The 19,643-nt window shown below is 36.7% G+C and overlaps 1 protein-coding gene across 1 annotated transcript in view; it reads left to right on the plus strand.

The window, feature by feature from the left end:
• LOC130957393 (D-2-hydroxyglutarate dehydrogenase, mitochondrial-like) overlaps window positions 1–18,248 on the plus strand; it is a 51,129-nt gene extending 32,881 nt beyond the window's left edge. Inside the window, exons 2-9 of the mRNA XM_057884253.1 lie at window positions 16,191–16,240; window positions 16,349–16,389; window positions 16,475–16,576; window positions 16,686–16,733; window positions 17,072–17,142; window positions 17,670–17,800; window positions 17,962–18,057; window positions 18,133–18,248. Coding sequence (XP_057740236.1) covers window positions 16,191–16,240; window positions 16,349–16,389; window positions 16,475–16,576; window positions 16,686–16,733; window positions 17,072–17,142; window positions 17,670–17,800; window positions 17,962–18,057; window positions 18,133–18,248 — 655 coding nt within the window. The remainder of the gene's footprint in view (window positions 1–16,190; window positions 16,241–16,348; window positions 16,390–16,474; window positions 16,577–16,685; window positions 16,734–17,071; window positions 17,143–17,669; window positions 17,801–17,961; window positions 18,058–18,132) is intronic.
• Window positions 18,249–19,643: the final 1,395 nt, after the last annotated feature.

Genomic DNA, 19,643 nt, shown 5'->3' on the forward strand with positions numbered 1-19,643 from the left:
TTCTCTGTCTGTTGCTGAGAAGATGATGGAAAAGGCTTGCCATTGCTAAACCTATTTCTTCCAACCATGATTGTTGAAAACCTTGTTGAGGTCTCTCTTGATTCTTCCATGAGAAATTTGGGTGATTTCTCCATGAAGAATTATAGGTGTTTCCATAGGGTTCTCCTAGGTAATTCACCTCTTCCATTGAAGGGTTCTCAGGATCATAGCTTCTTCTTCAGATGAAGCATCCTTAGTACTGCTTGGTGCATTTTGCATTCCACAGACTTTGAGAATCAAATTGACTTGTTGAGTCAATATCTTGTTCTGAGCCAAAATGGCATTCAGAGTATCAATCTCAAGAACTCCTTTCTTCTGACTTGTCCCATTGTTCACAGGATTTCTTTCAGAAGTGTACATGAATTGGTTATTTGCAACCATTTCAATGAGCTCTTGAGCCTCTGTAGGCGTCTTCTTCAGATGAAGAGATCCTCCAGCAGAGCTATCCAAAGACATCTTGGATAGTTCAGAGAGACCATCATAGAAAATACCTATGATGCTCCATTCAGAAAGTATGTCAGATGGACATTTTCTGATTAATTGTTTGTATCTTTCCCAAGCTTCATAGAGGGATTCTCCATCCTTCTGTCTGAAGGTTTGGGCTTCCACTCTAAGCTTACTCAATTTTTGAGGTGGAAAGAACTTTGCCAAGAAGGCATTGACTAGCTTTTCCCAAGAGTCCAGGCTTTCTTTAGGTTGAGAGTCCAACCATGTCCTAGCTCTGTCTCTTACAGCAAAAGGGAATAGCATCAGTCTGTAGACCTCAGGGTCAACCCCATTAGTCTTGACTGTGTCACAGATTTGCAAGAATTCAGCTAAGAACTGATGAGGATCTTCCATTGGAAGTCCATGGAACTTGCAATTCTGTTGCATTAGAGAAACTAATTGAGGCTTAAGCTCAAAGTTGTTTGCTCCAATGGCAGGGATAGAGATGCTTCTCCCGTAGAAGTCGGGAGTAGGTGCAGTAAAGTCACCCAGCACCTTCCTTGCATTGTTGGCATTGTTGTTGTTTTCGGCTGCCATGTGTTCTTCTTCTTTGAAGAATTCGGTTAGGTCCTCTACAGAGAGTTGTGCTTTGGCTTCTCTTAGCTTTCTCTTCAAGGTCCTTTCAGGTTCAGGATCAGCCTCAACAAGAATGCCTTTGTCCTTGCTCCTGCTCATAAGAAAGAGAAGGGAACAAGAAAATGTGGAATCCTCTATGTCACAGTATAGAGATTCCTTTAGGTGTCAGAGGAAAAGAAAAGTAGAAGACAGAAGTAGAAAATTCGAACTTATCAAAGAAGATGGAGTTCGAATTTTGCATTAAGGAATAGTGTTAGTCCATAAACAGAAGGATGTGAGAAGAGGGGAAGAGAATTTTCGAAAATTAATTAAAAAGATTTTAAAAACATTTTGAAAAATACTAATTGATTTTCGAAAACAAAAGTGGGAAAGAAGTAAAGTGATTTTTTGAAAAAGATTTTGAAATTAGAAATTAAAAAGATTTGATTGAAAACTATTTTGAAAAAGATGTGGTTGAGAAGATATGATTGGTTTTTAAAAGATGTGATTAAAAAGATATGATTTGAAAACAATTTTAAAAAGATTTGATTTTAAAAAAAAATATTAATGACTTGCCTAACAAGAAAAGATATGATTCAAACATTAAACCTTTCTCAACAGAAAAGGCAACAAATTTAAGATGTTCAATCAAATCATTAATTGTTAGTAAGTATCTTTGAAAAAGGAAAGAAATTAATTTTGAAAACATTTTGTTGAAAAGATTTGATTTGAAAAAGATTTGATTTTGAAAAACTTTGAAAACTTGAAAAAAATTGATTTTGAAAACAAAATCCTCCCCCTTGTGCCATCCTGGCGTTAAACGCCCAGAATGGTGCACATTCTGGCGTTTAACGCCCAAAACTATACCCTTTTGGGCGTTAAACGCCCAACCAGGTACCCTGGCTGGCGTTTAAACGCCAGTCTGTCTTCTTCACTGGGCATTTTTGAATGCCCAGCTTTTTCTGTATAATTCCTCTGCAGTATGTTCTGAATCTTCAATTCTCTGTATTATTGACTTGAGAAGACACAAATTAAAAATATTTTTGGATTTTTAATAATCAAAATGCAACTAAAATCAAATAACAATGCATGCAAGACACCAAACTTAGCAGTTTGTATACTACTGACACTAATGAAAATGCATATGAGACACACAAACACTCAAGTCAAGAGAGTTCAAAAATCAGAGCAAGAAATAATCAAGAATTACTTGAAGATCCTTAAGACACATGAATGAATGCATGCAATTGACACCAAACTTAAGATGAGACAATAGACTCAAACAAGAAACATAAAATATTTTTGGTTTTTATGATTTTGTAATTTTTTTGTGCTTTTTCGAAAATTAAGTGGAAAAGAAAATAAAGGTATCAAAATTCTTAATGAGAATTCCAGGAATCATGCAATGTTAGTCTAAAGCTTTAGTCTAAAGGAATTAGACATAGCTAGCTAAGCTTCAGCAGGACATTGCATTCAAGAGCTAAATTGATGATGATCAATCAGCTTTGGTGATGATAAGAACATCACCTTGAAACACTAGAATTCATTCTTAAGAACTCTGAAGAAAAATACCTAATCTAAGCAACAAGATGAACCGTCAGTTGTCCATACACAAACAATCCCCGGCAACGGCGCCAAAAACTTGGTGCGCGAAATTGTGATTCACTACACAACTTTGCACAACTAACCAGCAAGTGCACTGGGTCATCCAAGTAATACCTTACGTGAGTAAGGGTCGATCCCACGGAGATTGTTGGTATGAAGCAAGCTATGGTCACCTTGTAAATCTCAGTCAGGCAAACTCAAATGGGTATAGATGATGAATAAAGCATAAAGATAAAGATAGAGATACTTATGTATATCATTGGTGAGAGCTTCAGATAAGCGTATGAAGATGCCTTCCCTTCCGTCTCTCTGCTTTCCTACAGTCTTCATCCAATCCTTCTTACTCCTTTCCATGGCAAGCTTATGCAAGGGTTTCACCGTTGTCAGTGGCTACCTCCCATCCTCTCAGTGAAAATGTTCCTATGCTCTGTCACAGCATGGCTAATCAGCTGTCGGTTCTCGGTCAGGCCGGAATAGAATCCAGCGATTCTTTTGCGTCTGTCACTAACGCCCCGCCTGCTAGGAGTTTGAAGCACGTCACAGTCATTCAATCATTGAATCCTACTCAGAATACCACAGACAAGGTTAGACCTTCCGGATTCTCTTGAATGCCGCCATCAGTTCTCGCCTATACCACGAAGATTCCAGTTAAAGAATCCAAGAGATAAACACTAGAGCCTTGTTGCTTGTAGAACAAGAGTGGTTGTCAGTCACTTTGTTCATGAGTGAGAATGATGATGAGTGTCACATAATCATCACATTCATCAAGTTCTTGAGTGCGAATGAATATCTTGGACAAAGAACAAGCGGAATTGAATAGAAGAACAATAGTAATTGCATTAATACTCGAGGTACAGCAGAGCTCCACACCTTAATCTATGGTGTGTAGAAACTCCACCGTTGAAAATACATAAGAACAAGGTCTAGGCATGGCCGTAAGGCCAGCCTCCCAGTGATCAAAAGATTCAAAGATCTCCAGATGAAAATACAATAGTAAAAGGTCCTACTTATAGAAAACTAGTAGCCTAAGGTGTACAAAGATGAGTAAATGATATAAAAGTCCACTTCCGGGCCCACTTGGTGTGTGCTTGGGCTGAGCAATGAAGCATTTTCGTGTAGAGACTCTTCTTGGAGTTAAACGCCAGCTTTTATGCTAGTTTGGGCGTTTAACTCCCATTTAGGTGCCAGTTCCGGCGTTTAACGCTGGAATTCCTGAGGGTGACTTTGAACGCCGATTTGGGCCATCAAATCTTGAGCAAAGTATGGACTATCATATATTGCTGGAAAGCCCAGGATGTCTACTTTCCAACCCCGTTGAGAGCGCGCCAATTGGGCTTCTGTAGCTCCAGAAAATCCACTTCGAGTGCAGGGAGGTCAGAATCCAACAGCATCTGCAGTCCTTTTCAGTCTCTGGATCAGATTTTTGCTCAGGTCCCTCAATTTCAGCCAGAAAATACCTGAAATCACAGAAAAACACACAAACTCATAGTAAAGTCCAGAAAAGTGAATTTTAACTAAAAACTAATAAAAATATACTAAAAACTAACTAGATCATACTAAAAACACACTAAAAACAATGCCAAAAAGCGTACAAATTATCCGCTCATCAAATAGCACACCCTGGAGGAAGAACCCACTGGCGTTTAAACGCCAGTGAGGCTAGCAGTTGGGCGTTTAACGCCCAGTCTGGCACCATTCTGGGCGTTTAACGCCAGAAAGGGGCACCAGACTGGCGTTAAACGCCAGAAAAGGGCAAGAACCTGGCGTTAAACGCCAGGAATGGGCACCAGCCCGGCGTTTAACGCCAGAAATGGCTCAAAACGTGATTTTGAATGCCACTTGGTGCAGGGATGACTTTTCCTTGACACCTCAGGATCTGTGGACCCCACAGGATCCCCACCAACCCCACCACTCTCTCTCTTCTTCACCCATTCACCAATCACCTCAACACCTCTTCCCAAAAACTCTTCACCAATCACATCCATCCTTCATAAAACCTCACCTACCTCACCCTTCAAATTCATACCACTTCCCCACTCATACCCACCCATAATGGCCGAAACACAAAGCCATTCCCTTCTTCCTCATTCCTTCTTCTTCTACTCTCTTCTTTCTTCTTTTGCTCGAGGACGAGCAAACCTTTTAAGTTTGGTGTGGTAAAAGCATTGCTTTTTGTTTTTCCATAACCATTTATGGCATCCAAGGCCGGAAAAACCTCTAGAAAGAGGAAAGAGAAGGCAAAAGCTTCTACCTCCGAGTCATGAGAGATGGAGAGAGTCATCTCAAGGGTGCATCAAAGACCACTTCTATGAAGTTGTGGCCATGAAGAAGGGTCAACTTTGATCAAAAGGTTGGACCAAGTCCTCAAAGATATCTGTGAAGAGGACGCCCAATGGAAGAGAAATTCAAGAAGGAAGCCGGTTCAACTGAGAAGGCATGACCTCAAGCCCATAACTAAGGGTGGAGCACCAAGAACACTCCATCCTCCTCCATGAAATTAGAGAAGATCAAAGAATCATGAGAGAGGAGCAACAAAGACAAGGAAGAGACATTGAGGAGCTCAAGCACTCCATAAGACCTTCAAGAGGAAGAACAAGCCGCCATCACTAAGGTGGACCCGTTCTTTAATCTCCTTGTTCTTTGCTTTTCTGTTTTTCGAAATTTTCATGCTTATGTTTATCTATGTTTGTGTCTTATGATCATTAGTGTCTTAGTGTCTATGCCTTAAAGCTATGAATATGAATCCATCACCTTTCTTAAATGAAAACTGTTTTTATTACAAAAGAAAAAGAAGTACAGGATTTCGAATTCATCTTTAAAACTAGCTTAATTAGTTTGATGTGGTGACAATACTTTTTGTTTTCTGAATGTATGCTTGAACAGTGCATATGTCTTTTGAATTTGTGGTTCATGAATGTTAAAATTGTTGGCTCTTGAAAGAATGATGAAAAAAGGAGACATGTTACTGAGGATCTGAAAAATCATAAAAATGATTCTTGAAGCAAGAAAAAGCAGTGAATACAAAAAAAAATGAAAAAAAAAGGGAGAAAAAGAAAAAAATAAAGTTGTGATTCAAGGCAAAAAGAGTGTGCTTAAGAACCCTGGACACCTCTAATTGGGGACTCTAGCAAAGCTGAGTCACAATCTGAAAAGGTTCACCCAATTATGTGTCTGTGGCATGTATGTATCCGGTGGTAATACTGGAAGACAGAGTGCTTTGGGCCACGGCCAAGACTCATAAAGTAGCTGTGTTCAAGAATCATCATACTTAACTTAGAGAATCAATAACACTATCTGGATTCTGAGTTCCTAAAGAAGCCAATCATTCTGAATTTCAAAGGATAGAGTGAGATGCCAAAACTGTTCGGAGGCAAAAAGCTACTAGTCCCGCTCATCTAATTTGGAGCTAAGTTTCATTGATAATTTGGAGTCTATAGTATATTCTCTTCTTTTTATCTTATTTGATTTTCAGTTGCTTGAGGACAAGCAACAATTTAAGTTTGGTGTTGTGATGAGCGGATAATTTGTACGCTTTTTGGCATTGTTTTTAGTATGTTTTTAGTATGATCTAGTTAGTTTTTATTATATTTTTATTAGTTTTTAGTTAAAATTCACTTTTCTGGACTTTACTATGAGTTTGTGTGTTTTTCTGTGATTTCAGGTATTTTCTGGCTAAAATTGAGGGATCTGAGCAAAAATCTGATTCAGAGACTCAAAAGGACTGCAGATGCTGTTGGATTCTGACCTCCCTGCACTCGAAGTGGATTTTCTGGAGCTACAGAAGCCCAATTGGCGCGCTCTCAACGGCGTTGGAAAGTAGACATCCTGGGCTTTCCAGCAATATATGATAGTCCATACTTTGCCCAAGATTTGATGGCCCAAACCGGCGTTCAAAGTCACCCTCATAAATCCCAGCGTTAAACGCCGGAACTGGCACCTAAATGGGAGTTAAACGCCCAAACTGGCATAAAAGCTGGCGTTTAACTCCAAGAAGAGTCTCTACACGAAAATGCTTCATTGCTCAGCCCAAGCACACACCAAGTGGGCCCGGAAGTGGATTTTTATGACATTTACTCATCTCTGTACACCCTAGGCTACTAGTTTTCTATAAGTAGGACCTTTTACTATTGTATTTTCATCTTGGTTCTTATGGTGCCCTCTTTGGGGACCGAAGCCAATGATCACTCTTGTTCTTATGTATTTTCAACGGTGGAGTTTCTACACACCATAGATTAAGGTGTGGAGCTCTGCTGCACCTCGAGTATTAATGCAATTACTATTGTTCTTCTATTCAATTCCGCTTGTTCTTGTTCCAAGATATCACCTGTTCTTCAACTTGATGAATGTGATGATCCATGACACTCATCATCATTCTCACTTATGAAAAAAGTGACTGACAACCACTCTTGTTCTACAAGCATACGAGGCTTAGTGAATATCTCTTGGATTCCTGATACACGATGCATGGTTGATCGCCTGACAACCGAGTGCTCGCCTGACAAACGAGCCAGCCATTCCGTGAGATCAGAGTCTTCGTGGTATAGGCGAGAACTGATGGTGGCATTCAAGAGAATCCGGAAGGTCTAACCTTGTCTGTGGTATTCTGAGTAGGATTCAATGATTGAATGACTGTGACGTGCTTCAAACTCCTAGCAGGCGGGGCGTTAGTGACAGACGCAAAAGAATCGATGGATTTTATTCCGGCCTGACCGAGAACCGACAGCTGATTACCCATGCTGTGACAGAGCATAGGCAACGTTTTCACTGAGAGGATGGGAGGTAGCCACTGACAACGGTGAAACCCTACATGAGCTTGCCATGGAAAGGAGTAAGAAGGATTGGATGAAGACTGTAGGAAAGCAGAGAGACAGAAGGGAAGGCATCTTCATACGCTTATCTGAAGCTCTCATCAATGATATACATAAGTATCTCTATCTTTATCTTTATGCTTTATTCGTTTATCACTATACCCATTTGAGTCTGCCTGACTGAGATTTACAAGGTGACCATAGCTTGCTTCATACCAACAATCTCCGTGGGATCGACCCTTACTCGCGTAAGGTTTATTACTTGGACGACCCAGTGCACTTGCTGGTTAGTTGTGCGAAGTTGTGTTTATGCCATGGTATTGAGCACCAAGTCTTTGGAGCCATTACCGGGGATTGTTCTGTGTAAAAGTAGTGATCACAATTTCGCGCACCAAGTTTTTGGCGCCGTTGCCGGGGATTGTTCGAGTATGGACAACTGACGGTTCATCTTGTTGCTTAGATTAGGTATTTTTTTTTCAGAGTTCTTAAGAATGAATTCTAGTGTTTCAAGGTGATGTTCTTATCATCACCAAAGCTGATTGATCTTCATCAATTTAGCTCTTGAATGCAATGTCCTGCTGAAGCTTGGCTAGCTATGTCTAATTCCTTTAGACTAAAGCTTTAGACTAACATTGCATGATTCCTGGAATTCTCATTAAGAATTTTGATATCTTTATTTTCTTTTCTACTTAAATTTTCGAAAAAACCAAAAAAATTACAAAGTCATAAAAACCAAAAATATTTCTTGTTTAAGTCTAGTGTCTCATTTTAAGTTTGGTGTCAATTGCATGTTTCTGTTCTTCTTGCATTTTTCGAATTTATGCATGTGTCTTCATTAATCTTCAAGTTGTTCTTGATGATTTTCTTGTTTTGATCTTTGAATTCTATTGACTTGAGTATTTTTGTTGTTTCTCATATGCATTCTCATCTTGTTAGTGTCAGTAGTATACAAACTGCTAAGTTTGGTGTCTTGCATGCATTGTTATTTGATTTTAGTTGCATTTTGATTATTCCTCATTATTAAAAATCCAAAAATATTTTTAATTTGTGTCTTTTCAAGTCAATAATACAGAGAATTGAAGATTCAGAACATACTGCAGAGGAATCACACAGAAAAAGCTGGGCATTCAAAAATGCCCAATGAAGAAGACAGACTGGCGTTTAAACGCCAGCCAGGGTGCCTGGCTGGGCGTTTAACACCCAAAAGGGTAGTAGTTTGGGCGTTAAACGCCAGAATGTGCACCATTCTGGGCGTTTAACGCCAGGATGACACAAGAGGGAAGATTTTGTTTTCAAAATCATTTTTTTTTAAGTTTTCAAAGTTTTTCCAAATCAAATCTTTTTCAAATCATATCTTTTCAATCAAATGTTTTCAAAATCAATTTCTTTCCTTTTTCAAAGATACTTACTAACAATTAATGATTTGATTGAACATTTTAAGTATGTTGCCTTTTCTGTTGAGAAAGGTTTAATGTTTGAATCATATCTTTTCTTGTTAGGCAAGTCATTAATTTTTAAAATCAAATCTTTTTAAAATTGTTTTCAAATCATATCTTTTCAATCATATCTTTTTAAAACCATAACTTTTCAATCATATCTTTTTAATCACATCTTTTTCAAAATAGTTTTCAAATCATATCTTTTTGATTTCTAATTTCAAAAATCTTTTTCAAAAATTATTTGATTTCTTTTCCACTCTTGATTTTCGAAAATCAAGTAGTGTTTTTCAAAATGTTTTCAAAATCTTTTACTTAATTTTCGAAAATTACTTCCCTTCTTCTCACATCCTTCTATTTATGAACTAACTCTATTCCTTAATGCAAAATTCGAACTCCATCTTCTTTGATAAGTTCGAATTTTCTACTTCTGTCTTCTACTTTTCTTTTCCTCTGACACCTCAAGGAATCTCTATACTGTGACATAGAGGATTAGGAGTAAAATAGGATTAGGAGGTAAGGTGGGAATATGTTAGGCGGGGATCCTGTGGGGTCCACAGATTCTGAGGTGATCCTGTGGGGTCCACAGATCCTGAGGTGTCAAGGAATTCCATCCCTGCACCAAATAGGCATGTAAAATGCCTTTGCACACCATTCTGGCGTTTAAACGCCGAGTGGTGCACGTTCTGGGCGTTCAACGCCCATGTAAAGCATGTTTCTGGCGTTGAACGCCAGTTTCATGCTTGTTACTGGCGTTCAGCGCCAACTTTTCTTCTAGGCACATTCCTGGCGTTCAGCGCCAGAATGTTGCTTGTTTCTGGCGTTCAGCGCCAGATTCATGCTCTGTTCTGGCGTTGAACGCCAGCCAGATGCTCCTTACTGGCGTTGAACGCCAGCCTGTGCTTCCTCCAGGGTGTGATTTTTCTTCTGCTGTTTTTTATTTTGTTTTTAATTTTTTTATATTTTTTTCGTGACTCCACATGATCATGTACCTAATAAAACATAAAATAACAATAAAATAAAATAAAATAAAAATTAGATAAATAAAATTGGGTTGCCTCCCAACAAGCGCTTCTTTAATGTCAATAGCTTGACAGTGGCTCTCATGGAGCCACAAGGTGATCAGGTCAATGTTGTATAGTCCCAACACCAAACTTAGAGTTTGGATATGGGGTCTTAACACCAAACTTAGAGTTTGGTTGTGGCCTCCCAACACCAAACTTAGAGTTTGACTGTGGGGGCTCTTCTTGACTCTGAACTGAGAGAAGCTCTTCATGCTTACTCTCTTTTTTCAGAGAGGGATGGCCATGTGCCTTAAACACAAGGTAGTCCCCATTCAATTGAAGGACTAATTCACCTCTGTTGACATCTATCACAGCTCCTGCTGTGGCTAGGAAAGGTCTTCCAAGGATGATGCATTCATCCTCTTCCTTCCTAGTGTCTAAGATTATGAAATCAGCAGGGATGTAAAGGCCTTCAACCTTTACTAACACGTCCTCCACTATTCCATAAGCTTGTCTCAATGACTTGTCTGCCAATTCTAATGAGAACAAGGCAGGTTGTACCTCAATGATCCCCAGCTTCTCCATTACAGAGAGTGGCATAAGATTTATCCCTGACCCCGGATCACACAAAGCTTTTGCAAAGGTCATAGTGCCTATAGTACAAGGTATCAAAAACTTGCCAGGATCTTGTTTCTTTTGAGGTAGAGTTTGCTGAATCCAGGTATCTAGTTCATTAATGAGCAAGGGAGGTTCACTTTCCCAAGTCTCATTACCAAACAACTTGGCATTCAGCTTCATGATAGCTCCTAAATATTGAGCAACTTGCTCTCCAGTCACATCTTCATCCTCTTCAGAGGAAGAATAGTCTTTAGAGCTCATGAATGGCAGAAGGAGATTTAATGGAATCTCTATGGTCTCTATATGAGCCTCAGATTCCTTTGGATCCTTCATAGGAAACTCCTTCTTGCTTGAGGGACGTCCCAGGAGGTCTTCCTCACTAGGATTTTCGTCCTCCTCCTCCCTTGTGCATTCGGCCATATTGATTATATCAATGGCCTTGCACTCTCCTTTTGGATTCTCTTCTGTATTGCTTGGGAGAATACTGGGAGGAGTTTCAATGACTTTCTTACTCAGCTGGCCCACTTGTGCCTCCAGATTTCTGATGGAGGATCTTGTTTCACTCATGAAACTGAAAGTGGCCTTTGACAGATCAGAGACTAGATTGGCTAAATTAGAAATGTTTTGTTCAGAATTCTCTATCTGTTGCTGAGAAGATGATGGAAAAGGCTTGCCATTGCTCAGCCTATTGCGTCCACCATTGTTAAAGCCTTGTTGAGGCTTTTGTTGATCCTTCCATGAGAAATTTGGATGATTTTTCCATGATGAGTTATAGGTGTTTCCATAAGGTTCACCCATGTAATTAACCTCTGCCATGGCAGGGTTCTCAGGATCATAAGCTTCTTCAGAAGCTGCCTCTTTAGTACTGTTGGATGCATGTTGCCATCCATTCAGATTTTGAGAGATCATGTTGACCTGTTGAGTCAACACTTTGTTCTGAGCCAATATGGCATTCAGAGCATCAATTTCAAGAACTCCTTTCTTCTGAGGTATCCCATTATTCACGGAATTCCTCTCAGAAGTGTACATGAATTGGTTGTTTGCAACCATATCAATGAGTTCTTGAGCCTCTTCAGGCGTTTTCTTTAGGTGAATAGATCCACCTGCAGAATGGTCCAATGACATTTTCAAAAATTCAGATAGACCATAATAGAATATATCTAATATGGTCCATTCTGAAAACATGTCACATGGACATCTTTTGGTCAGCTGCTTGTATCTTTCCCAAGCTTCATAGAGGGATTCACCATCTTTTTGTTTGAAGGTTTGAACATCCACTCTCAGCTTGCTCAGCTTTTGAGGAGGAAAGAATTTATCCAAGAAGGCTGTGACCAGCTTATCCCAAGAGTCCAGGCTATCCTTAGGTTGTGAATCCAACCATATTCTAGCTCTGTCTCTTATAGCAAAAGGAAAAAGCATAAGTCTGTAGACTTCAGGATCAACTCCATTCGTCTTTACAGTCTCACAGATCTGCAAAAACTCAGTTAAAAACTGATAAGGATCTTCAGATGGAAGTCCATAAAACTTGTAGTTTTGTTGCATTAAAGCAACTAGTTGAGGCTTAAGCTCAAAATTATTGGCTCCAATGGCAGGAATGGAGATGCCTCTTCCATCAAATTTGGACGTTGGCTTTGTGAAGTCACCAAGCATTCTCCTTGCATTATTATTATTTTCGGCTGCCATCTCCTTCTCTTGTTCAAAAATTTCTGAAAGGTTGTTTCTGGATTGTTGTAATTTAGTTTCTCTTAGTTTCCTTTTCAGAGTCCTTTCAGGTTCAGGATCAATTTCAACAAGAGTGCCTTTTTCCCTGTTCCTGCTCATATGAAAGAGAAGAAAACAAGAAAAGAAGAGGAATCCTCTATGTCACAGTATAGAGATTCCTTTGTGTTAGTAGAAGAAGGAAGGGGAGAAGAGTGAAGAAGAATGGGTTCGGATATTTAGATGGAGAGAGGTGAAAAGAAGAGTTAGTAATTAAATAATTAAATAGAACAAGAAAAGAGAGGGAGAATTTGAAAATAATTTTAAAAAGGGGTTAGTGATTTTCGAAAATTAGAGATAAAATGTAATTAAAATTAAAACATGAAACAATTAGTTAATTAAAAAGAATTTTTGAAAAAGGGGTGAGATATTTTCGAAAATTAGAGAGGAAAGAGTAGTTAGGTGGTTTTGAAAAAGATAAGAAACAAACAAGAAGTTAATTAGTTAGTTGAAAAAGATTTTAAAATCAAATTTGAAAAGATAAGAAGATAAGAAGTTAGATAAGATATTTTAAAATCAAATTTTGAAAAAGATAAAATTTTGAAAAAAATAAGATATAAAAGATAAGATAAGATATGTTTGAAAAAGATTTAATTTTTTAAAATGACTTAACTAACAAGAAACTACAAGATAAGATTCTAGAACTTAAAGATTGAACCTTTCTTAACAAGAAAGTAACAAACTTCAAATTTTTGAATCAATCACATTAATTGTTAGCTAATTTTCGAAAATTTGATATAAAGATAAGAAAAATATTTTGAAAATATTTTGAAAAAGATTTTTGAAATTTTCGAAAAATAGAAAAAAAATGAAAAGGATAAAATTTTTGAAAAAGATTTTGAAAAGATAAAATTTTCAAATTTTGAAAATTTGACTTGACTTGTAAGAAACAACTAATTTTGAAAATTTTTTACCAAGTCAACCCAAAATTTCGAAAATTTGGAGAGAAAAAAGGAAAAGATATATTTTTTATTTTTGAATATTTCAATTATGAGAGAGAAAAACACAAAAATGACCCAAAACATGAAAATTTTGGATCAAAACACAAGATGCATGCAAGAACACTATGAATGTCAAGATGAACACCAAGAACACTTTGAAGATCATGATGAACATCAAGAACATAATTTTGAAAAATTTTTGATGCAAAGAAAACATGCAAGACACCAAACTTAGAAATCTTTAATGCATGGATTCTAACAAACAAAAAATGCATATGAAAAACAACAAACAACACAAAACAAGAAAATATCAAGATCAATCAAGAAGACTTGTCAAGAACAACTTGAAGATCATGAAGAACACTATGCATGCATGGAATTTTCGAAAAATGCAAGAAAAATTTTTTTTTTAAAGCATGCAATTGACACCAAACTTAAAAATTGACTCAAGACTCAAACAAGAAACACAAAATATTTTTGGTTTTTATGATTTTATAATCTTTTTGTATTTTTATTAATTTTTTTTCGAAAATAAAGTTTGGAAAAACGAAAAATAAAAGAAAAATTTTTAAAAAGTTTTTGAAAAGAAAATTACCTAATCTGAGCAACAAGATGAACCGTTAGTTGTCCAAACTCGAACAATCCTCGGCAACGGCGCCAAAAACTTGGTGGACGAAATTGTGATCCTCTTTGTATTTGCATGAGATTTAAAAATTGGCTCTATTGGAATTTATGATCACAACTTCATTCAGCTTAACCAGCAAGTGTACTGGGTCATCCAAGTAATACCTTACGTGAGTAAGGGTCGATCCCACAGAGATTGTTGGTATGAAGCAAGCTATGGTCACCTTGTAAATCTCAGTTAGGCAGATTAAATGGTTATGGATTTCAAAAATTAATAATAAATAGAAAATAAAAAGGGATAGAAATACTTATGTAAATCAATAGTGGGAATTTCAGATAGGCGTGTGGAGATGCTAGAATCCTTTCGAATCTCTACTTTCTTATTGCTTTCATCCAATCCTTCTTACTCCTTTCCATGGCAAGCTGTATGTAGGGCATCACCATCATCAATGGCTACTTTTAATCCTCTCGGGAAAATGGTCCTATGCGCTGTCACTGCACGGCTAATCATCTGGAGGCATCACCCTTGTTGATGGCTACATCCCATCCTCTCAGTGAAAATGGTCCAAATGCTCTGTCACAGCACGGCTAATCAGCTGTTGGTTCTCGATCATGTTGGAATAGGATCCATTGATCCTTTTGCGTTTGTCATCACGCCCAGCAATCGCGAGTTTGAAGCTCGTCACAGTCATTCAATACCGGAATCCTACTCGGAATACCACAGACAAGGTTAGACTTTCCGGATTCCCGGGATCCTACTCGGAATACCACAGATAAGGTTAGACTTTCCGGATCCCCATGAATGCCACCATCTATCTAGCTTATACCACGAAGATTCTGTTGGGGAATCTAAGAGATATGCGCCCGGCCTAAGGTAGAACGGAAGTGGTTGTTAATCACGCGCGTTCATAGGTGAGAATAATGATGAGTGTCACAGATCATCACATTCATCAAAATGTTGTGCAACGTATATCTTGGAATAAGAATAAAAGAGAATTGAATAGAAAGTAATAATAATTGTATTGAAACTTGAGGTACAGCAGAGCTCCACACCCTTAATCTATGGTGTGCAGAAACTCCACCGTTGAAAATACATAAGTGAAAGGTTCAGGCATGGCCGAATGGCCAGCCCCCCTGAATGATCAAAAGACCGAATGATCAAAGACTAAACAGTCAAAAGATTAAACTGTCAAAAGATGTTTAATACAATAGTAAATTATCCTATTTATACTAGACTAGCTACTAGGGTTTACATGAGTAAGTAATTGATGCATAAATTCACTTCCGGGACCCACTTGGTGTATGCTTGGGCTGAGCTTGATCTATCCACGAGCTGAGGCTTTTCTTGGAGTTGAACTCCAAGTTATAACGTGTTTTGGGGGTTCAACTCCGGATCATGACGTGTTTCTGGCGTTTAACTCCAGACAGCAGCATGTACTTGGCGTTCAACGCCAAGTTACGTCGTAAATTTCCGAATAAAGTATGAACTATTATATATTTCTGGAAAGCTCTGGATGTCTACTTTCCAACGCCGTTGAGAGCGCGCCATTTGGAGTTCTGTAGCTCCAGAAAATCCATTTCGAGTGTAGGGAGGTCAGATTCCAACAGCATCAGCAGTCCTTTTGTCAGCCTTTTTCAGAGTTTTGCTCAAGTCCCTCAATTTCAGCCAGAAATTACCTGAAATTATAGAAAAACACACAAACTCATAGTAAAGTCCAAAAATGTGAATTTAACATAAAAACTAATGAAAACATCCCTAAAAATAGCTTGAACTTACTAAAAACTACCTAAAAACAATGCCAAAAAGCGTATAAATTATCCGCTCATCAAATATAAACTCATTTTTCAACAATTTTAGGTTGTAAAAAGCAAGTACTTATAGTTAACTTGTATAGATTTATTTGGCTACAGGGAGTGCAATGAATAAGGGTCGGGCAGGGAGAAGGGATTACTAAAGTTTTCCTGAGCATTATTTTATTACTTTCTTTTTTTCACTGCCATCACTTTAATTCTGACATATACAGTTATCACGAGGGAACATACTATATATGTAAGCCCAAATTCAAATACATGTTCTGTGAAAAGCTTTCATAACATAAATATGCAAAATTGAAACTTCAACTGTATCCTTCAAAATAAATTGCACTTAAAAAGGTTGTGTTGCTTTTGAGTTTAAAAAATGATTTTGAATAAAATTGGCTACAGATATATTAAGTGCCTTGATATTCTAGTTTTGCATTTTGTGAAGTTTGGTTTTCTATGGATTTGTATATAGGCTTTTGGTTTGATATCTCAATTTGAATTTGAATGCTGCAGTTATAATCCTCTTAAAAGGAGAGAGGTTTGCAAGGGAGGAAGAGAAGGAGGCAAGAAATTAGCCCAATCACAAGCCTCCACCAAGGCTTCTTCAGCACTGAAATCTCACTTTTCTCATCCTACTCGAAGAAAAAATGGAAATTAAATTTTGGTCAAAGGCTCCAGTAAGCTCCTTCTACAGCCACGCACCACTGACCAGGTTCTTCTTTTAATAGAATCAACAATTACTTTGGTTCATTGAAGTATATCCAAATTGTCATGGCTATGTGTATTTGCTTTTGCAGGTTTCTGAGATTCTTAAATACTGTAACTTCATATTTCTGGCTGTTGTTCCCCAAGGTGGTAACACTGGTCTTGTAGGTGGAAGTGTACCTGTTTTTGATGAAGTATGATGTTGAGTTCGTTAAGCATGTTATTCTTTTTTCCCTTAAAAGAATGATGGGGCTCATCGTACTTAGTACATTCACAACTTTTTCCTATAATCTAATGCTACAGGTTGTTGTCAGTCTTAGTGCTATGAGTAAAATCATATCCTTCGACAAGGTAGAACATTTACTTCTTGGGAGACATATAGGCTATGAGTTCCCTTCTTCTGTTTGTATATGTTTATCAATGAGCCTTTTTCTCTCTAGTTTTGCTGGCAGTTCAACATTAAAAAAGAAAATCAGGCTGTCTTTCTTATATCTATTCGCTTCCTACAAATATGAAACTTCAGTTTATGGTTGTATATTGGGATAGCTTATTACGTGTTCAGTAAACTCCATAATGAATGCTGCAGATAGAGTTTGTAGCTGCAAAGTTATTTCTTGTGAAAAGATTTTGAAAACCCAAGTAACGGATTTGAATACTTAACCTGAGGTTGTTGCCAAGTCATGTTTCAGGTCAGCGGTATATTGGTATGTGAAGCAGGGTGCATATTGGAAAATATAATATCATTCCTGGATAGTGAAGGGTAATAGTTTTCATGCATAAAGTCACTGTCATTTGTAACTTATATATTAATTTCATAGCACTCTTTGTTTTTTTTTATTAATATTATTTAGACACTTATGCTGGCTCCTCTTTCATGAAGAATTTAAACAACTACCAAATATGTTATCTTGATTCAATATTTCACATTAATATTTCTAAAATTAGTTTTGGCTATTTGCTTGACAAAATTATGCTAATAATGTTGTGCAAATGCAGTCTCACAGCATAGGTCTTGAAAGTTTAGATGATTGTTCCCCTCTCTGCATGTTTGAGTTATTAGTTTATAACTTTGACATATGCTTTCTGTATTTAAGTGGTGTACACTTTTCATTCATATTTATTAGGTGAGTTATATGGTGCCTTTTACTATGGTGCCTAAATTGCCCAACTTTCTTTTAAAAGTAAAAAATAAAATGTTTAAAACAAAAAGTAAAATATTTAAAATTTATTAAATATTATCTATTTACCTTTTTTAGTAAGTTAGGCACAATATCAAAGACACCATAGCATTCACCTATTTATTATGCCACTAGGCTTAGGTGCAAAAGGGAGTTGCCAGATTGGTGGAAATGTTTCAACTGATGCTGCTGGCGGGTTGCGTCTTCTTCGATATGGATTCCTTCATGGAAATGTACTTGGTAAAAGGAATACTTGTAACCTGTTAAACTCCACTATCCAAAAATGTTCATTGTTGCAAGTTATTTGAGTTTTATACTTCTAAAGTCAATGTATAAATCTAGATGAATAAATGGAATTCAGTTGAAAGGTGAAACCACCAATGATTTTTACTGCCTAGCAGGTATTGAAGCTGTTCTAGCAGACGGTACTGTACTTGACATGCTTAAGACATTACGCAAAGATAATACTGGATATGATTTGAAACATCTATTTATAGGTATCTAGTTAACAATTATGCAAGTCTGGAGCCTAATGATAGATGTATTTGTAACTTAACTTAAAAATGATGTAGGAAGTGAAGGTTTCTTGGGAATTATTACTAAGGTTTTGATACTTACCCCACCAAAATTATCTTCAGTAAATGTGGCTTTTCTTGCTTGCAAGGATTATAGCAGTTGCCAGGCATGATCAATGTTCTGATTTTTAAATTTATTTTTCTTACTGAATTTTTTAACTTATCATTGTTTTATTCTTGTTTTTGCATTCATAGATTATGTTATCCCATGCGGTTACCTTAATTGATTGGCCTTTTTGAAATTGGCAATTTTATATTCAGGAATTGTGAGGCTTTAATTTTTGTTTTTTATTCTTTATCTTTTTTATCTTTTTCATTGAGGAAGCTTGTCGAAATTCATTATAATTTTCATCTTATGTTCTTAATGAATTTCTTCTTTTGTAAAATAGAATTTTATAATGAAGATGAAGGGTCCTGAATCTGAAATCATGAATTGCTTTGTTTTGTGTGCCTTGATATAGGCAAGAGAAAAGTAGGTCTCCATTGACAATCTGTTCTGTATAAGCTTAGTGTTACCAATTAGGTGAAATTCTTGAATAAGTTTACCTATTGTATTCATTTTTTTAACTCACAATATATACTCCGAATAAAAAGTTCTATCCATTAACCTCTGAATGTGTTTCGCCATGTTTCTTAACATTTTATTTTATTCTATTTATCTTATTCTATTTCACCATGCATCTACTTGTGTTTTCTATTTGAGAATGTAAACTTAACTGTGCATTGAATGTCTTAACTATTGGACAGGTGAAAGTGATGACTTCAATCAAGAAATTGTTAGACCCCAATCACATACTCAACCCATATAAAGTTCTTCCTTGTTCTCCAATTTCATGAGTCTTACATGTGTAACTTCATCTTATTTTCATATTTGACTTCTTTAAATTGAGATGATGCAAGTACGGTTGTAATTAATTTAATAAATATTTAATTAAATTTAATAAAATATTTCATTTTGTTATAATTAATTTTAGTATATTTATATTATGTGCAATAATAATAATTGATGGTAAAAATAATTTGAAATTTTAGAAAAATGATAGGTTGTTATTTCTAAAAGAGTGAGTATAATTAAAAAAATTTTAAAATTTTAGCGGCAATAATAATGGCAACGAAAAGTAAATAATATTACAATTTTAGAATTATTTTTAGTGGCCATATAAATTTCTGATAAAATGAATTTTGGCGGTAATAGTAATGGCTACTAAAAGTGAATAATATTGCAATCTTAGAATTACTTTTGGTGGCCATATAAATTGCCAAAAAAATTGCCACTAAAAATTATATACTTTTTGCGGCCATTAAAAAGGTCTTTACCGGCAAATATTATAATTGCCACTAAAACCTTTTAGCGACGAAGCATAAGACGGCTAATACCTAATTGCCGATGAATATATTAGCGGCTATTTTTATTGTCGCTAAAAACAAAATAAATGGCCGCTAAAAGTGATGTTTTTGTAGCGTAATGGTGGATAAGCAAGCCTATACACAACCTACAATTAAATAAA

This window comes from Arachis stenosperma, chromosome 10 (genome assembly GCF_014773155.1).
Source record: "Arachis stenosperma cultivar V10309 chromosome 10, arast.V10309.gnm1.PFL2, whole genome shotgun sequence".
NCBI classification, from domain to species: Eukaryota; Viridiplantae; Streptophyta; class Magnoliopsida; order Fabales; family Fabaceae; genus Arachis; species Arachis stenosperma.